This window comes from Palaemon carinicauda, chromosome 33 (genome assembly GCF_036898095.1).
Source record: "Palaemon carinicauda isolate YSFRI2023 chromosome 33, ASM3689809v2, whole genome shotgun sequence".
Classification (NCBI taxonomy): Eukaryota; Metazoa; Arthropoda; class Malacostraca; order Decapoda; family Palaemonidae; genus Palaemon; species Palaemon carinicauda.
Window position 1 is genome coordinate 72,314,448 of NC_090757.1, and position 14,594 is coordinate 72,329,041.

At 40.2% G+C, this 14,594-nt stretch overlaps 1 protein-coding gene across 3 annotated transcripts in view; it reads left to right on the forward strand.

The window, feature by feature from the left end:
• LOC137625983 (omega-amidase NIT2) overlaps positions 1 to 14,594 on the forward strand; it is a 164,974-nt gene that overhangs the window by 76,056 nt on the left and 74,324 nt on the right. For all 3 annotated transcript variants that reach the window (XM_068357063.1, XM_068357064.1, XM_068357065.1), the window contains exon 3: positions 9,797 to 9,943. In XM_068357063.1, coding sequence (XP_068213164.1) covers positions 9,797 to 9,943 — 147 coding nt within the window. The remainder of the gene's footprint in view (positions 1 to 9,796; positions 9,944 to 14,594) is intronic.

A 14,594-nucleotide genomic window follows, 5' to 3' on the forward strand; every position in this document is an offset into this window, starting at 1 on the left:
GAAAGGGGAAGAGCGAGAGAGGGTGTGGCTTTATTGTTGAGTGAATGGATGACAGGTAAAGTAGTGGAATGGAAGGAGATATCATCTAGGTTAATGTGGGTAAGGATTAGGTTGGGTAGGGAATGTTGGGCGTTTGTCAGTGCGTATGGGCCAGGTAGTGAGAAAAGTGAAGAAGAGCGGAATGAGTTCTGAAATGAATTAACTAGGTGTGTAGAAGGACTGGGTAGAAGGAATTATGTAGTTGTTATGGGTGACTTAAATGCTAGAGTGGGTGCTGGAGAGGTAGAAGGTGTCATTGGGAAATATGGCGTACCAGGTGAAAATGAGAGTGGTGAGAGACTGGTAGATATGTGTGTTGAACAAGAGATGGTAATAAGTGCTAGCTTTTTTAAAAAGAAAGATAAAAATAAGTATACATGGGTAAGAGTGGCAAATGGAAGAGTCGTAGAAAGGGCATTAATGGATTATGTGTTGATAACTAAAAGAATGTTTGGAAGATTGAAAGACGTGCACGTGTTTAGGGGTATGGCTAACGGTATGTCTGATCATTTTTTGGTGGAAGGAAAATTAGTTGTAGCAAAAGAGTGGGGGAATAGAGTAGGTGGATGTAAAAGGGAGCTAGTGAGGGTTGAAGAGCTAATAAAACCGGGGGTAAAAAGTAAATATCAGGAAAGGTTGAAAATGGCATATGACGAGGTGAGAGTAAGAGAAACTGGTAATTTAGAGGAGGAGTGGAAGTTAGCAAAAGAAAATTTTGTTGGGATTGCAAGTGATGTATGTGGCAAGAAGGTTGTTGGAGGCAGCATGAGGAAGGGCAGTGAATGGTGGAATGAAGGAGTGAAGGTAAAAGTGGAAGAGAAAAAGAGGGCTTTTGAAGAATGGCTGCAGAGTAATAGTATAGAGAAGTATGAAAAATATGGAGAGCAAAAGGTGGAAGTAAAGCGCAAGGTACGTGAGGCAGAGAGGGCAGCTGACCTGAGGTGGGGTCAGGGACTGGGTCAGTCATATGAAGAGAATAAGAAGAAGTTTTGGAAAGAAGTGAAGAGAGTAAGGAAGGCCGGCGCAAGAATTGAAGAGACAGTGGAAGATGGAAATGGAAGGTTGTTAAAAGGAGAGGAGGCAAGGAAAAGGTGGGCGGAATACTTTGAAAGTTTGCTGAATGTTGAGGATGATAGGGAGGCAGATATAATTGCGGTTCCAGGTGTTGAGGTGCCAGTGATGGGAGATGAGAATGAGAGAGAGATTACAATAGAGGAAGTGAGGAGAGCACTAGATGAAACGAGAGTAGGAAAAGCATCTGGTATGGATGGTGTGAAAGCTGAGATGTTGAAGGAAGGGGGTGTGACTGTACTTGAATGGTTGGTGAGATTGTTTAATGTGTGTTTTGTGTTGTCAATGGTACCAGTAGATTGGGTCTGTGCATGTATTGTACCACTATATAAGGGTAAGGGAGATGTGCATGAGTGTTGTAATTCAAGAGGTATTAGTTTGTTGAGTGTAGTTGGAAAAGTGTATGGTAGAATACTGATTAATAGGATTAAGGATAAAACAGAGAATGCAATCTTGGAAGTACAGGGTGGTTTTAGAAGAGGTAGCGGTTGTATGAATCAGATTTTTACAGTTAGGCAGATATGCGAGAAATATTTAGCAAAAGGTAAGGAGGTGTATGTTGCATTTATGGATCTGGAGAAAGCATATGATAGAGTTGATAGGGAAGCAATGTGGAATGTGATGAGGTTATATGGAGTTGGTGGAAGGTTGTTGCAAGCAGTGAAAAGTTTCTACACAGGTAGTAAAGCATGTGTTAGAATAGGAAAGGAGGTGAGCGATTGGTTTCCGGTGAGAGTGGGGCTGAGACAGGGATGTGTGATGTCGCCCTGGTTGTTTAACTTGTATGTTGATGGAGTGGTGAGAGAGGTGAATGCTAGAGTGCTTGGACGAGGATTAAAACTGTTAGGCGAGAATGATCATGAATGGGAGGTAAATCAGTTGTTGTTTGCGGATGATACTGTACTGGTAGCAGACACAGAAGAGAAGCTTGACCGACTAGTGACAAAATTTGGAAGGGTGTGTGAGAGAAGGAAGTTGAGAGTTAATGTGGGTAAGAGTAAGGTTATGAGATGTACGAGAAGGGAAGGTGGTGCAAGGTTGAATGTCATGTTGAATGGAGAGTTACTTGAGGAGGTGGATCAGTTTAAGTACTTGGGGTCTGTTGTTGCAGCAAATGGTGGAGTGGAAGCAGATGTACGTCAGAGAGTGAATGAAGGTTGCAAAGTGTTGGGGGCAGTTAAGGGAGTAGTAAAAAATAGAGGATTGGGCATGAATGTAAAGAGAGTTCTATATGAGAAAGTGATTGTACCAACTGTGATGTATGGATCGGAGTTGTGGGGAATGAAAGTGATGGAGAGACAGAAATTGAATGTGTTTGAGATGAAGTGTCTGAGGAGTATGGCTGGTGTATCTCGAGTAGATAGGGTTAGGAACGAAGTGGTGAGGGTGAGAACGGGTGTAAGAAATGAGTTAGCGGCTAGAGTGGATATGAATGTGTTGAGGTGGTTTGGCCATGTTGAGAGAATGGAAAATGGCTGTCTGCTAAAGAAGGTGATGAATGCAAGAGTTGATGGGAGAAGTACAAGAGGAAGGCCAAGGTTTGGGTGGATGGATGGTGTGAAGAAAGCTCTGGGTGATAGGAGGATAGATGTGAGAGAGGCAAGAGAGCGTGCTAGAAATAGGAATGAATGGCGAGCGATTGTGACGCAGTTCCGGTAGGCCCTGCTGCTTCCTCCGGTGCCTTAGATGACCGCGGAGGTAGCAGCAGTAGGGGACTCAGCAGTATGAAGCTTCATCTGTGGTGGAAATGTGGGAGGTTGGGCTGTGGCACCCTAGCAGTACCAGCTGAACTCGGCTGAGTCCCTGGTTAGGCTGGAGGAACGTAGTGAGTAGAGGTCCCCTTTTTGTTTTGTTTCTTGTTGTTGTCGGCTACCCCCCAAAATTGGGGGAAGTGCCTTTGGTATATGTATGTATATATATATATATATATATATATATATATATATATATATATATATATATATATATATATATATATAAATATATATGTACACATATATGTATATACATACACATATATATTATATATATATATATATATATATATATATATATATATATATATATATGTATATATATATATATATATATATGTATATATATATATATATATATATATATATATATATATATATATATATACATATATATATATATATATATATATATATATATATATATATATACATATATACATATATACATATATACATATATATATATATATATATATATATATATATATATATATATATATATATATATATATATACTGTATATACTTATATATACACACACACACATATATATATATATATATATATATATATATATATATATATATATATATATTTATATATATATATATATAATGTATATATATATATATATATATATATATATATATATATATATATATATATATATATATATATATATATATATATATGCTTTCTCTTATTTAAAGGAAGTTCAAGTTGTATGCAGTATAATCCATGTTGTTTATTAGGTTCAACTGTTGCTGCAGGGAAGATTTTAAATTAAGAAAACAGTAATTCTTTTTTATCATTGGTCATTATATCCTTCCCCTCGAGGTTCCGGAATTCAGAAGATAATAGGGGATACAAATGAAGATTTTTTTTTTTTTCAATATTCATTTGCGAACTGAAATTGTACTTTAAATGTAAAATATGCTACACTATTATCAGTGATAGTACTTTATTGTTATTGTTATTTTTATCATTATTATTATTATCATTATTATTATTATTATTATTATTATTATTATTATTACAGTAATACCTGGATTCTCGACAATAATTCGTTCAGATATTGTGGTCGAGAACTGATTTGTTAAAAAACTGAAAAAATTTTTCATAAGACAATATAAATTAGATTAATTTGTTCCCAAGCACCAGATAAATGTTCACATTCCACAACTAAATATTGTACTTATATGTAAAAACGTTTATATAAACTATTAAAACTAAATACATATTAAAGTGAATTTAAACCCTTTTTGTATCATTTGCTTACCTTAATAACTGCGGTGCAAGGGCATACGGGTATGGAGGTGGAGGATTGAAGGGGGAGGGTTACTGTTTTGAAGGGGGAGGGTTACTGTTTTGAAGGGGAATCCCCTTCCATAAAAGCAGTTGATAACATGCCTTCAGGAGTTTTTTCTCGTCTCTGCCTCTTATGCTCTTGTGACTGAGTCTCTGTAGTTGCTTGTTGTTTTTTTTTTTAAATTAAAAGCATATCCATTGTAAGCTTTTTTTTCCGTTGCGCTATTCTCCTGAAGTGGAACACTAACACACTAATTAAACATTTTCATTGAACCATTTGCCACTTCTGTATCCGGGTGATATTTCTCAACAGAAAGCTGTAATTCACCCCCATTTCCACACATTTCATTGATTAAAGAACTTGGAACCTCCTCCTTTCCTTCATCCTCTTCTGGTGAAAGGTCTTCTACCATATCCTTCTGCTGCTGTTGTTGCAGATGAAAAAACTCTTTGGTTGTTAACTCGGTAGAGTGTCCTTCCACAGGCTCATCAATGTCCTCTTTTTCGACCGCAAGTCCCAAAGTTTTCACCATGGTCAAAATCTCATCAGTGAGAGCACTTTTTTTCAACTGGAGAACCCGATTCAGACTGAAACCCCTCAAAATCTCTTTTTGGTACACATTTCGATCCCAGTTTTCTCCATGCCGAATTTAACGTACGGTACGTTGCAGCACTCCATGCACTGTCAATGAAATTCACACAGCTCAAGATATTAAAGTGTTCTTTCCAGAATTCTCGAAGTGTTTGCTGTGTGTCATTAGTCAGTTCGAAACACTTTTGGAAAAGGGCTTTGGTGTACAATTTTTAAAATTCAAAATGCTTGTTGGCCCATGGGCTGAAAAATTGGCATCGTATTCGGCGGCAGGAATTTAACTTTGATAAATTGAATTCATCAACTAATTAATCATCTATACCTAGGGGGTGAGCAGGAGCATTGTCCATGATCAACAGGCATTTCATTGGCAAATTTTTTGCCATAAGATATCCCTTTACTTTAGGGGCAAACACTTTGTGTACCCACTCATTAAAAAACTGTCTGGTCACCCATGCCTTTGTGTTTGCCCGCCACATAACAGGCAATTTACTTTTCATTATGCTGTTCTTTTTAAAGACCTGGGGGTTGTCTGAATGATAGACGAGCAATAGTTTTATTTTACAATCACCACTGGCATTTGCACACAACAAAAGACTGAGCCTATCCTTCATAGCCTTGTGCCTGGGCTGTGATTTTTCCTCCATTGTAATGTACATACTGGCCAGCATTCTTTTTCCAGAATAACCCAGTCTCATCACAATTGAAAACCTGTTGAGGGAGAAACTGTTTTTCCTTTATATAAGCATTAAATTCTTTAACAAAGCTTTCAGCTGCAGCTTTCTTTAAACTTGCTGTCTTGTTTAAACTTGCTGTCTTGCCATGTTTTGTTACACGATGTATGCCAGTTCTGTTTTTAAATTTTTCAAACCAACCTCTGCTGGCTTTGAACATAAATGTTTCACTTTCGGCACTTGTACTAGGCATTTTCTTTTCTGGGTGACCGTTAATTTGCAAGGCTTTTTCGCAAGTAAAAGCTTCACTAATGCTATCACTGGCTAACTCCTTTTCCCTGATGAATATTAGTAGCAGCTTTTGCATTTCATCCATTACCTGCGACCTTTGCTGCGTTATCAAAGTCACACATTTTGCAACATTAGCTGTGTTTATCACTTCTTTGTTCTTGAGGAATGTTGAAGTTGTTGATTTTGGAATGCCATACTGCATAGCGAGATCCAAAACACGAACGCCGTTTTCAAATTTGGCTATTATTTCCTTTTTTAGTTCAATTGTCATTCTCACTGTCTTCCTCTTTTCTTTCTGTCTGGCTTTTTTGGACTCATTATGAATGCCCCGAGTTAATAAAAAAAGCACAAAATTCTGATTAGCACAATATAAAACAAGGGAACGCATGAGTCTTCCTTCGATGGCAGGCTGGCTCAAACTGACGCCTTGAAGTTGGCAGGGGATGCTGTTCGGACTGGTTCGTGTTGACTCGGCTGATCGAGTTGCGAAAATTTGTTCAAATATGGAAACATTTTTAACTCAAATTTTTAGGTCTAATACCGATTTGTTCAAGTTGTGAGTTGTTCGAGTACCGAGGTTCCACTGTATTATTATTATTATTATTATTATTATTACTATTACTGTATTATTGTTATTATTATCATTACTGCCCAAGCTACAACCCTACTAGGAAAAGTAGTATGCTACAAGCCCTTGGGCTCTAAGGGGGAAACCAACCCAGGTTGTGGAGTTATGGGTTAAATTTGGGTACTTTAGCATGATTTGGCTAGTACGTAACTGAATTTCTTTATAAGCATTCTGTTGATTCGCCCTTGTTTGGCTTCATGGTGGTAGTACAGTACTGTACTGAAGTTCTTTTTGGTGGGTAATATTCTTAAAGTAAAGTTTTGTAATAATGGAGTCCTTAGCTTTGCTAATCTTCTTTCCTTATAATAGAATTACAAATTCACTGTCAACTTCAGGTTGCTTCAGGACTAAGCGTTTGGTGGTTGAATCTCTGGTAAGAGTTTTATGGAATATTTCTATTCCATCTGTGAATTTTTGGTTTGACACAAAGTTTGAAACCCTCTTGATGAACTGTGGTGTCACTGGTGTGTCAATTCATTTGTAGGGGTTGATTCATCTGAGCGGTTGAGGTTATTTTCAGAATGGCCCTGGCCAGTGTTGGTCGATACAGATGGTTGAGTGGAGCTTCTTTAGGATTGCTACTGGCAGACCTCATCTGTAATTCTCTCTTCCTTTTATTTTATCATGACACACTGGTAACTCTCCGGATATACATAATTCAAGATGTGTGCTTAGTTGTTTCTCTTATCTTTTTCTTTTTGGCCTTGTTCTCAACATCACTCTCCCAGGCTGGATTGGTCGGAGAACTTGTTCACAAATTCCAGTGGTGCATTATTGTAGCTGTCATTTACCTTGGCCTCTCCATAGGATTCCATACCTGGTCCTTGGAACAACAATGGCAGAAGCCAAACATCTATTTGTTCCAACACGGAGTACTTACCTCGAACTACTTTCTTAGGAGTATCTGGGATCTCCTCCCAACCGACCAGAGTTTTGTGTAGTTTACCCTAGTCCTGTTTTCTATGAGGGGTAATCTCAGGTGGAGTGATACATGCCCTGAGGCTAACCCCGGGTCAGAGAGCATGCTTGCTCAGGTCTCGATCTCCAGTAAGTTCTCTGGTCGTGTCGCGATAACATCTCGACGCTTTCTCCTTACCCAGTGCGACCCTTTGTGTCCCCGACCCCCTTTGTGTCTCACGCGGTCCCCACATGGACCCATTGTGTTCATTCTATACCCTTTCCTACCCTTCTCCCCTGTGTTTGTCGTGTAGGGGCAGCTTATGTTATCCTACAACCATGTGTCCGGAGTGCGAGTCCTCTAACGAGGTGCAGTGGGTGCGCTTCGGCACCAAGAAGAAGAAGGCGTCCAAGAGGTCACAAAGGAAGCCTCTGCTCTCCTCGCCACTTACTTCTCCCGATGCCTCGTCGGATAGAGCTTCTCAGCCACCTTCCCCTACCCAGAGTAGGGGACGAGGTAAGTCAGTTGTGGGAAGAGTCCCATTGCTCTTCCCCAGGAGTCTGAGTGGGTGCAGTATAGCACCAAGAAGAAGTAGGCGACGAAGAGGTCGCCTAAGAAGTCGATCGTCCCTTCTTCCCTTGCTTTGCCGGGCGTCTCGTCTGACCGAGCTTCCCTACCACCCTCCCCTACCCAGAGTAGGGGACGAGGTAAGTCCGTTGCGGGGTCGTTCCAGGCGAGTGAGTGGCCTGAGGGAGGGGTGGGAGTGTGTACGGGAGACGGAGTCCTGGTGCAAGCAGGCAACGTCTCCTCTGATGACCCCATTTGGGGGAAAAATGTCCCTAATTCTTTTCCAGCCTCTTTGGCGTGTTTTTCAGTCACTTCTGCAGCCGAGGGCACCGCCGAGAAGGAGCTTTCCCCGCCGTCGGACCCCATTGCATGGGTTTCCCCCAAGAGCAGTGAGTGGGTGATGGTTCACCGCGACAGGCTGCTGGAGCTAGCTGCGGCGCCGGGCCCTTCAAGTTAGCGTCCGAGGATGAGTTCCCCGGATAGATACTCCTCCGGAAGCAGCGGCACCCGACGGAGGGACTCATCATGGCAGGTTCCAGTCGACAGGCGTAAGACCGCGAAGGTTCCGACTCCATCCGCCCAGCGGAGAGAGTCGCCCCTTCGGTATGGCAGCCGAGTCCTGACCTCCAAAGGCTATATTTGGGCACCTGGGATGGTGGCACTTTTTACAGTACAAAGAATTGTGGGTGGCGCACATTATTACTTGTACAAGTGAGCCATCTTACAACTCTAACAAGGAATTTTATACAAAATTACCTTTTGGAAGTTTTAAATATTAAGAGATGATGGGGTAGCCCTTTTTCCAATAGACTTGGCTGAACGCTGGTTATGGACCACAGTATTTTCCAAGTTCGAAAAATTGCATCCCGTTGTACCTATTTAAAGTGAAAGCTGTGAGCTATGATAGTTTAAATTTGAAGTAAGCGCAAGTTAAACTATGTACATATTGTAAAACAAATTTATATCAATGTATTATATAGTTACTATTTCTAAATAATTATTGAGCCAAATACAGTAAATTTCTTATATATTTTGAGTATTATCTCAGCATTGACTACCGTTAGAGAGTTTTGGGGTCCTTTGACTGGCCAGATAGTACTGCATTGGATCATTCTCTCTGGTTACGGTTCATTTCCCCTTTGCCTACACATGCACCAAATAGTCTTTACATATTTTCCTCTATCCTCATACACCTAACAACACTTGAGATTACCACTTTCCTCTTGCTAAGGGTAGAAGAGGCTCTTTGGCTATAGTAAGCAGCTCTTCTAGGAGAAGGACACTCCAAAATCAAACCATTGTTCTCTAGTCTTGGGTAGTACCATAGCCTCTGTACCATGATCTTCCACTATCTTGGATGAGAGTTCTCTTGCTTGAGGGTACACTCAGGTACACTATTCTATCTTATTTCTCTTTCTCTTGTGTTGTTCAATTTTTTATATTGTATACTGTATAGGAAAAGTTTATTTTAATGTTACTTTTCCTGAAATATTTTATTTGTTGTTGTTTCCTTTCCTCACTGGGCTATTTTCCCTGTTGGAGCCCTTGGGCTTATAGCATCCTGCTTTTCCAACTAGGGTTGTAGCTTAGAAAATAATAATAACAATAATTACCTCATATTTCAGTGTGGATGCCAAAGCTATTCATAATTTTTTATTACTATCTTCTAGTAAATGTGGAAATCAACATGATAAATGTTAGGTAAGACTACCTGAAAGGAACATAACTTTTAAGATGTGAATTATTATTTCAATTCTTATCTTACATTCATTTGATAATGCCCCCCCCCCTTCCCCACATGTATTTGAGACAGAGCAATAATGAGTTTGTCAAACAAAGCTGCGCTTTCAAAGCTTATAGCATAATGAATGTCCGGTAACTATTGAAATGAGAAATTTTATTGAAAAAATATATTTTTGCTTTGTGCCAAGAATAAAGTGGAATCTAACATTAACTTTTAAATATTGCCAGAACTGCGGTTAGCCCTTATCCAGCTTAATGTAGGCATGAAGAAAACAGAGAATGTATTAAGGGCTCTTCAGAAGGTAAAGGAAGCTGCAGGAAATGGTGCACAGGTAGTGGCTCTTCCAGAATGTTTCAACTCTCCATATGGCACTAGTAAGTTGTTTATATGAGGTTTGTATGTACAGTAAATAAAAAGCTTAGTTTTGTTTACTGTGTCAACCATTCTTGATCATTGATTCAAACAAACTACTCAAGAATTTAAACAGTACTGTGTATCATAAAATTAGTTTGATAAATTAGGCAATGGTACAGTTTTTAGTCTTGGACCTAAGAATTGAAACAGTACTGTGTATCATTAAATTAGTTTGATAAATTAGGCAATGGTACAGTTTTTAGTCTTGGACCTTTGAAGATCATTGCACTTCCATTCACCGTGTTCTAATAATAATTGATTTCTTCATAGCATATCCTCATTTTGCCTCTGTATCATGGAGGAATAAGTTTTATTTCTATTACTCAACATGAATAAGTTGCAGTAGGGATTTTGTTGCTTTGTTTTGTTTTATTAAAATGATGTTCAATTGTTGTGCTGAGCTTATGATGCTTGTACAGTGTTTTTATCTACTTTTAAGGGAAATAGGAGGATTCTACTCTTCTTGTAGTATGGTAAACCTAATTTTTATAATAGTTTCTTTTATATTCCTGAAATTCATAAAGCTATTATCTTGAAGCAAGAGTTTCTCAACCATAAATATAAAAATTACAATCGATCTTTAGTCCTTTTCAACATGACTCTGATACTACACTTTGTCATCAGTTGCAAAAGTGGTTTTTGAGTCTACTGTAAGCCCTGCTCATTTCATAAATTGAAAGAAAAAGAGGCCTCTGTATGACTAAGAACCACTAGATGTTGGGAGGTGCCTTTTATTACAATGTACAGTGCTTTACCTGAAATTCATATTGCTAACTACTGTACCACATTTATCATCATCATCATTATCTCCTAATACCCCTATTGACTCAAAGGGCCTTGGTTAGATTTCGCCAGTCACCTCTATCTTGAGTTTTTAAATCGATATTCCTCCATTCATCATCTACTTCATACATTGTAGTGGTTTGTGGACTGTGGCCAGATCTAGCACGCAGACTGCCTATTGTCCGAATGCCGACCACACTCCAACGTTCACTACACAAAAAGATAAAAGGGGGGAATACCCAGAAATCTGGGCAAAAGGTAAGAAGTCAAGAGAACTGGGCACCACCCCTCAATTTTTTATACTGGGCAAGGGGACCCAGCTAGAACCTCATATTTCTCTATTATCTTCTCTTACCTTGAGTTTGCTGAATAAACACGTCGTATGACCGTTGATTTAATTCTGGGAAAATCAACAAAAATGATAAATAGCTCTTATCTTGTTTAGGTAAGATCTCTTTTGCTTTACTTGAGTTTGCCGAAAAAGCAGGTACAGTAGTATGATCGATGGTTTAATTCAGAGGACAATCCAACAGTATATATATACAGTGATGCCTGAGGATACGAAAGTAATCCGTTCAGGATACGGTTTCGTATCCTGATTTTTTCGTATCCTGAGTCGCGTTTTACATGTAAATAGCCTAATCCGTTCCAAGCCTTACGAAAAGACATCTTTTCTTTCATAAACACGCTAAACTGTAGTAATAAACATGCAATGCAGCCATTTCTATCATTCAATAATTAACCCAACCGTTAAAAACTGCCTAATCCATTCCAGAAACCACCATGAGATTATTCAATAATGTAGTTATAGCCTAGTTATCCCCTCCAAGCCCTAAGAAAACGGTCCGTTTTCTTTACTACTGTATATTTTTATTTATTCTTTATTGACAAAACTTTTTATACATTGTAGTACAATAATTATATTTAGTTTACACAAAACAGTGGGTTTTATTCTGTAACAATTATACATTTTCCCCATTACATTATAAAATATTTTGTCCAGAAAAATCATATTTTCTTCCATAAAGAAATATAAGGCTATAAATCAACCATCACAACAAACCCCTCATACATCAACACCAAAACAAAACAAATATTTAATTATAAATCTTTAACACTTCAAATATATACTGGCACAGGTCAATTAAGTGGTTTTCTTCTCCAAACAGTGCGTCTATGTTCGTATAATTAAGATTACTAAATTTCTGCCTCTTCGATCGTGACATTGTACATTCAATTAGGACATGCACTTCATTCTGTACTGTCTGTGAATCACAATTACACACTCGCAACTCCCTTGGAGTTCTACTCCACCTTCCCGTCTCTATTCTTAGGTCGTGGGACATTAAACGTAATCTAGTAAAGGCAATTCGTATATAGTCTGGTACATAAACATTTTCACTGTACACTCTATGCCTTTGCAAGGATCTATTTAAAATTTCTCTGTACGTATAATATTTTGTTGCTGTTTCAGGTTTATTCCGGATTTCATTTTTCATTTGGTCAAGGCTTGACCTGATGATGTTATCAACTAGACAAGAATTCAAAAATCTGTAACCGGGTGTATTTTCAGTTCTGCAAATTTCATAAATATAGTGGAACGGTTCTTCCATATCAATGTTCGCCATTTTTTTTTCTAAAAAACGTTTCCTTCTTACTTGAACTTCACGATTAAAAGACTCAAGGCCACTCTCCACTAAGCACAATGTCATAGGCGTATTATTTCTGACCCCCAATAAGCATCTAACAGCCTGATTGTATATCCTCTCCATACATATTACGTTGTTTGTAAGCCAACTCTCTGCACTATAAAGTAGTGAGGCTCCTAACGCTGCTTTGAACACTTTGACTTTATATGCATATGGCATAGTTGTATTGTTATAACAAAATATTGAGAACTTGTTAATGGTCTTTGCATTTTCAATTTCATGTTGTTTGAGCACTGATTGCATTTTGCCATCACCCGTAAACCATGCACCAAGATACAAATATTTTTCACAATGGTCTATCTTAACATTATTTATGACTAGAGACTCTCTATCTCTTGCATTTCCATTTACTACAAAAAACTTGGTCTTTTTTTCGTTAACAATCATCCCATATAAGTTACAGTAATCCAACATAATCCCAATTTTCTCAAAACACTTTTCTCTTGATGTACTTAAAATAACTGTGTCATCCATCAATAATAGCGTATGCATTGTCCCTAAAAACCCATCTCTGCCAATTCCCTCTTTTATCATTTTAACCATTTTGTCTAGGTAGATAGTAAATAATAAACAGCTTGTTGGAGCACCCTGACGTATTCCAACAGTAGATATAATCACAGCTGATTTCAAGACACTTTTAGTACAAGCATAGATCTTATGAATGGCCATTAACATAGTCTTACCACAACCTTTCTCTTTTAGGCACTCAATTAACTTATCTCTTGGAACACGGTCGTATGCTTTACTAAAATCTACAAATACAACATACAGCTTCTTTTTCTTAAAAATTGCGTATTCCATCATAAGCCTCAAAGATAATTTGTTCCGTAACCGAAATACAAACCACGCTATTTACAAAGGGTTTACTTTTAGCGCAGCTGAAATGACGAGCCAATAGTTTTTAACGAGGGTTAATTACCCCCGCGCTAGTTAGCGGGGGGTGGGGAAGGGTAGCTTGCTACCCCTCCCCCCTCCACACACCGGTGACTTGCTTCACTTCACTTTTGGCTCGGCGGTGATCAGACGTGTCTGTTCATCGCCTTCGTGACAGCCTTTAATTTTCTTCTTTTTCTTGATCACCATCGCACCCTTTCACGCGATCATTCACCTGCGCATGCTGCTCGCCATCGCACAACCCTGCACGATCGCCCGCTTACGCATGCTGCTCCTCATCGCACAACCCTGAACGATCGCCTTCCTGCGGATGCTGATCACCATCGCACCCTTTCACGCGATCATTCACCGGCGCATGCTGCTCGCCATCGCACAACCCTGAACGATCGCCCGCTTACGCATGCTGCTCCTCATCGCGCTACCCTGAACGACCGCCCTCTTGCGCGCAATCATTCACCTTCACATGCTGCTCGCCATCGCTTACCATCACGTGATCATTATCGCCAGCGATCTTCTTCACCTACGCGGCAGCACGATCCCTCGCCGTCGCGCCATCGCTTGCGTTCGTCGCCTCGGACACGTGTTCATTTACCTGCCCACCCTCACGCCCACTCGCCTGCGCGCCCGCGCGATCGCTCGCCTGCGCGCCCGCGCGATCGCTCGCCTGCGCGCCCGCGCGATCGCTCGCCCGCGCGACCGCTCGCCTGCGCGCCCGCGCGACCGCTCGCCTGTGCGCCCGCGCGATCACTCGCGCAACCATTCGCCTTTGCGCGACCGTTCACCCTCGCGCGACCATAGTTCGCGGCGAATTCCACAGCCGGTGGTAGCAGCAGGGACGCGTGCTCCTAGACGGCACTCGGGATCACCTCCATCCAAGCACAGGTTGGTATTGCAGGACGAGGACAGGTCATTACAGCATTCTTCCCCACCTTCTTTTCAGGCAGGTACCGTCGTGTCCACTCCAAAGGATCGCCCGATCCCTTTCACCTTAGCGAGGATTTCGGACTCTGTGTCCTTTGAGCAGCAGACTTGGTTTGGTCCGCTGGCACGGGCGTTAGTGAGGGTTATGAAACCAGCACTCGCCGGCCAGGGTACCAAACCAGCGGCTGTCTCTCCTACGCTGAAGAGAAAGAGAGGAGTGGACTTCGTGGTGACTTCCCCCAGGGCGAAGTTGGTTCCCAAGAGGTCGGTCTCGAGGGTCCCCTCTCCTGCACGAGTACTCTCT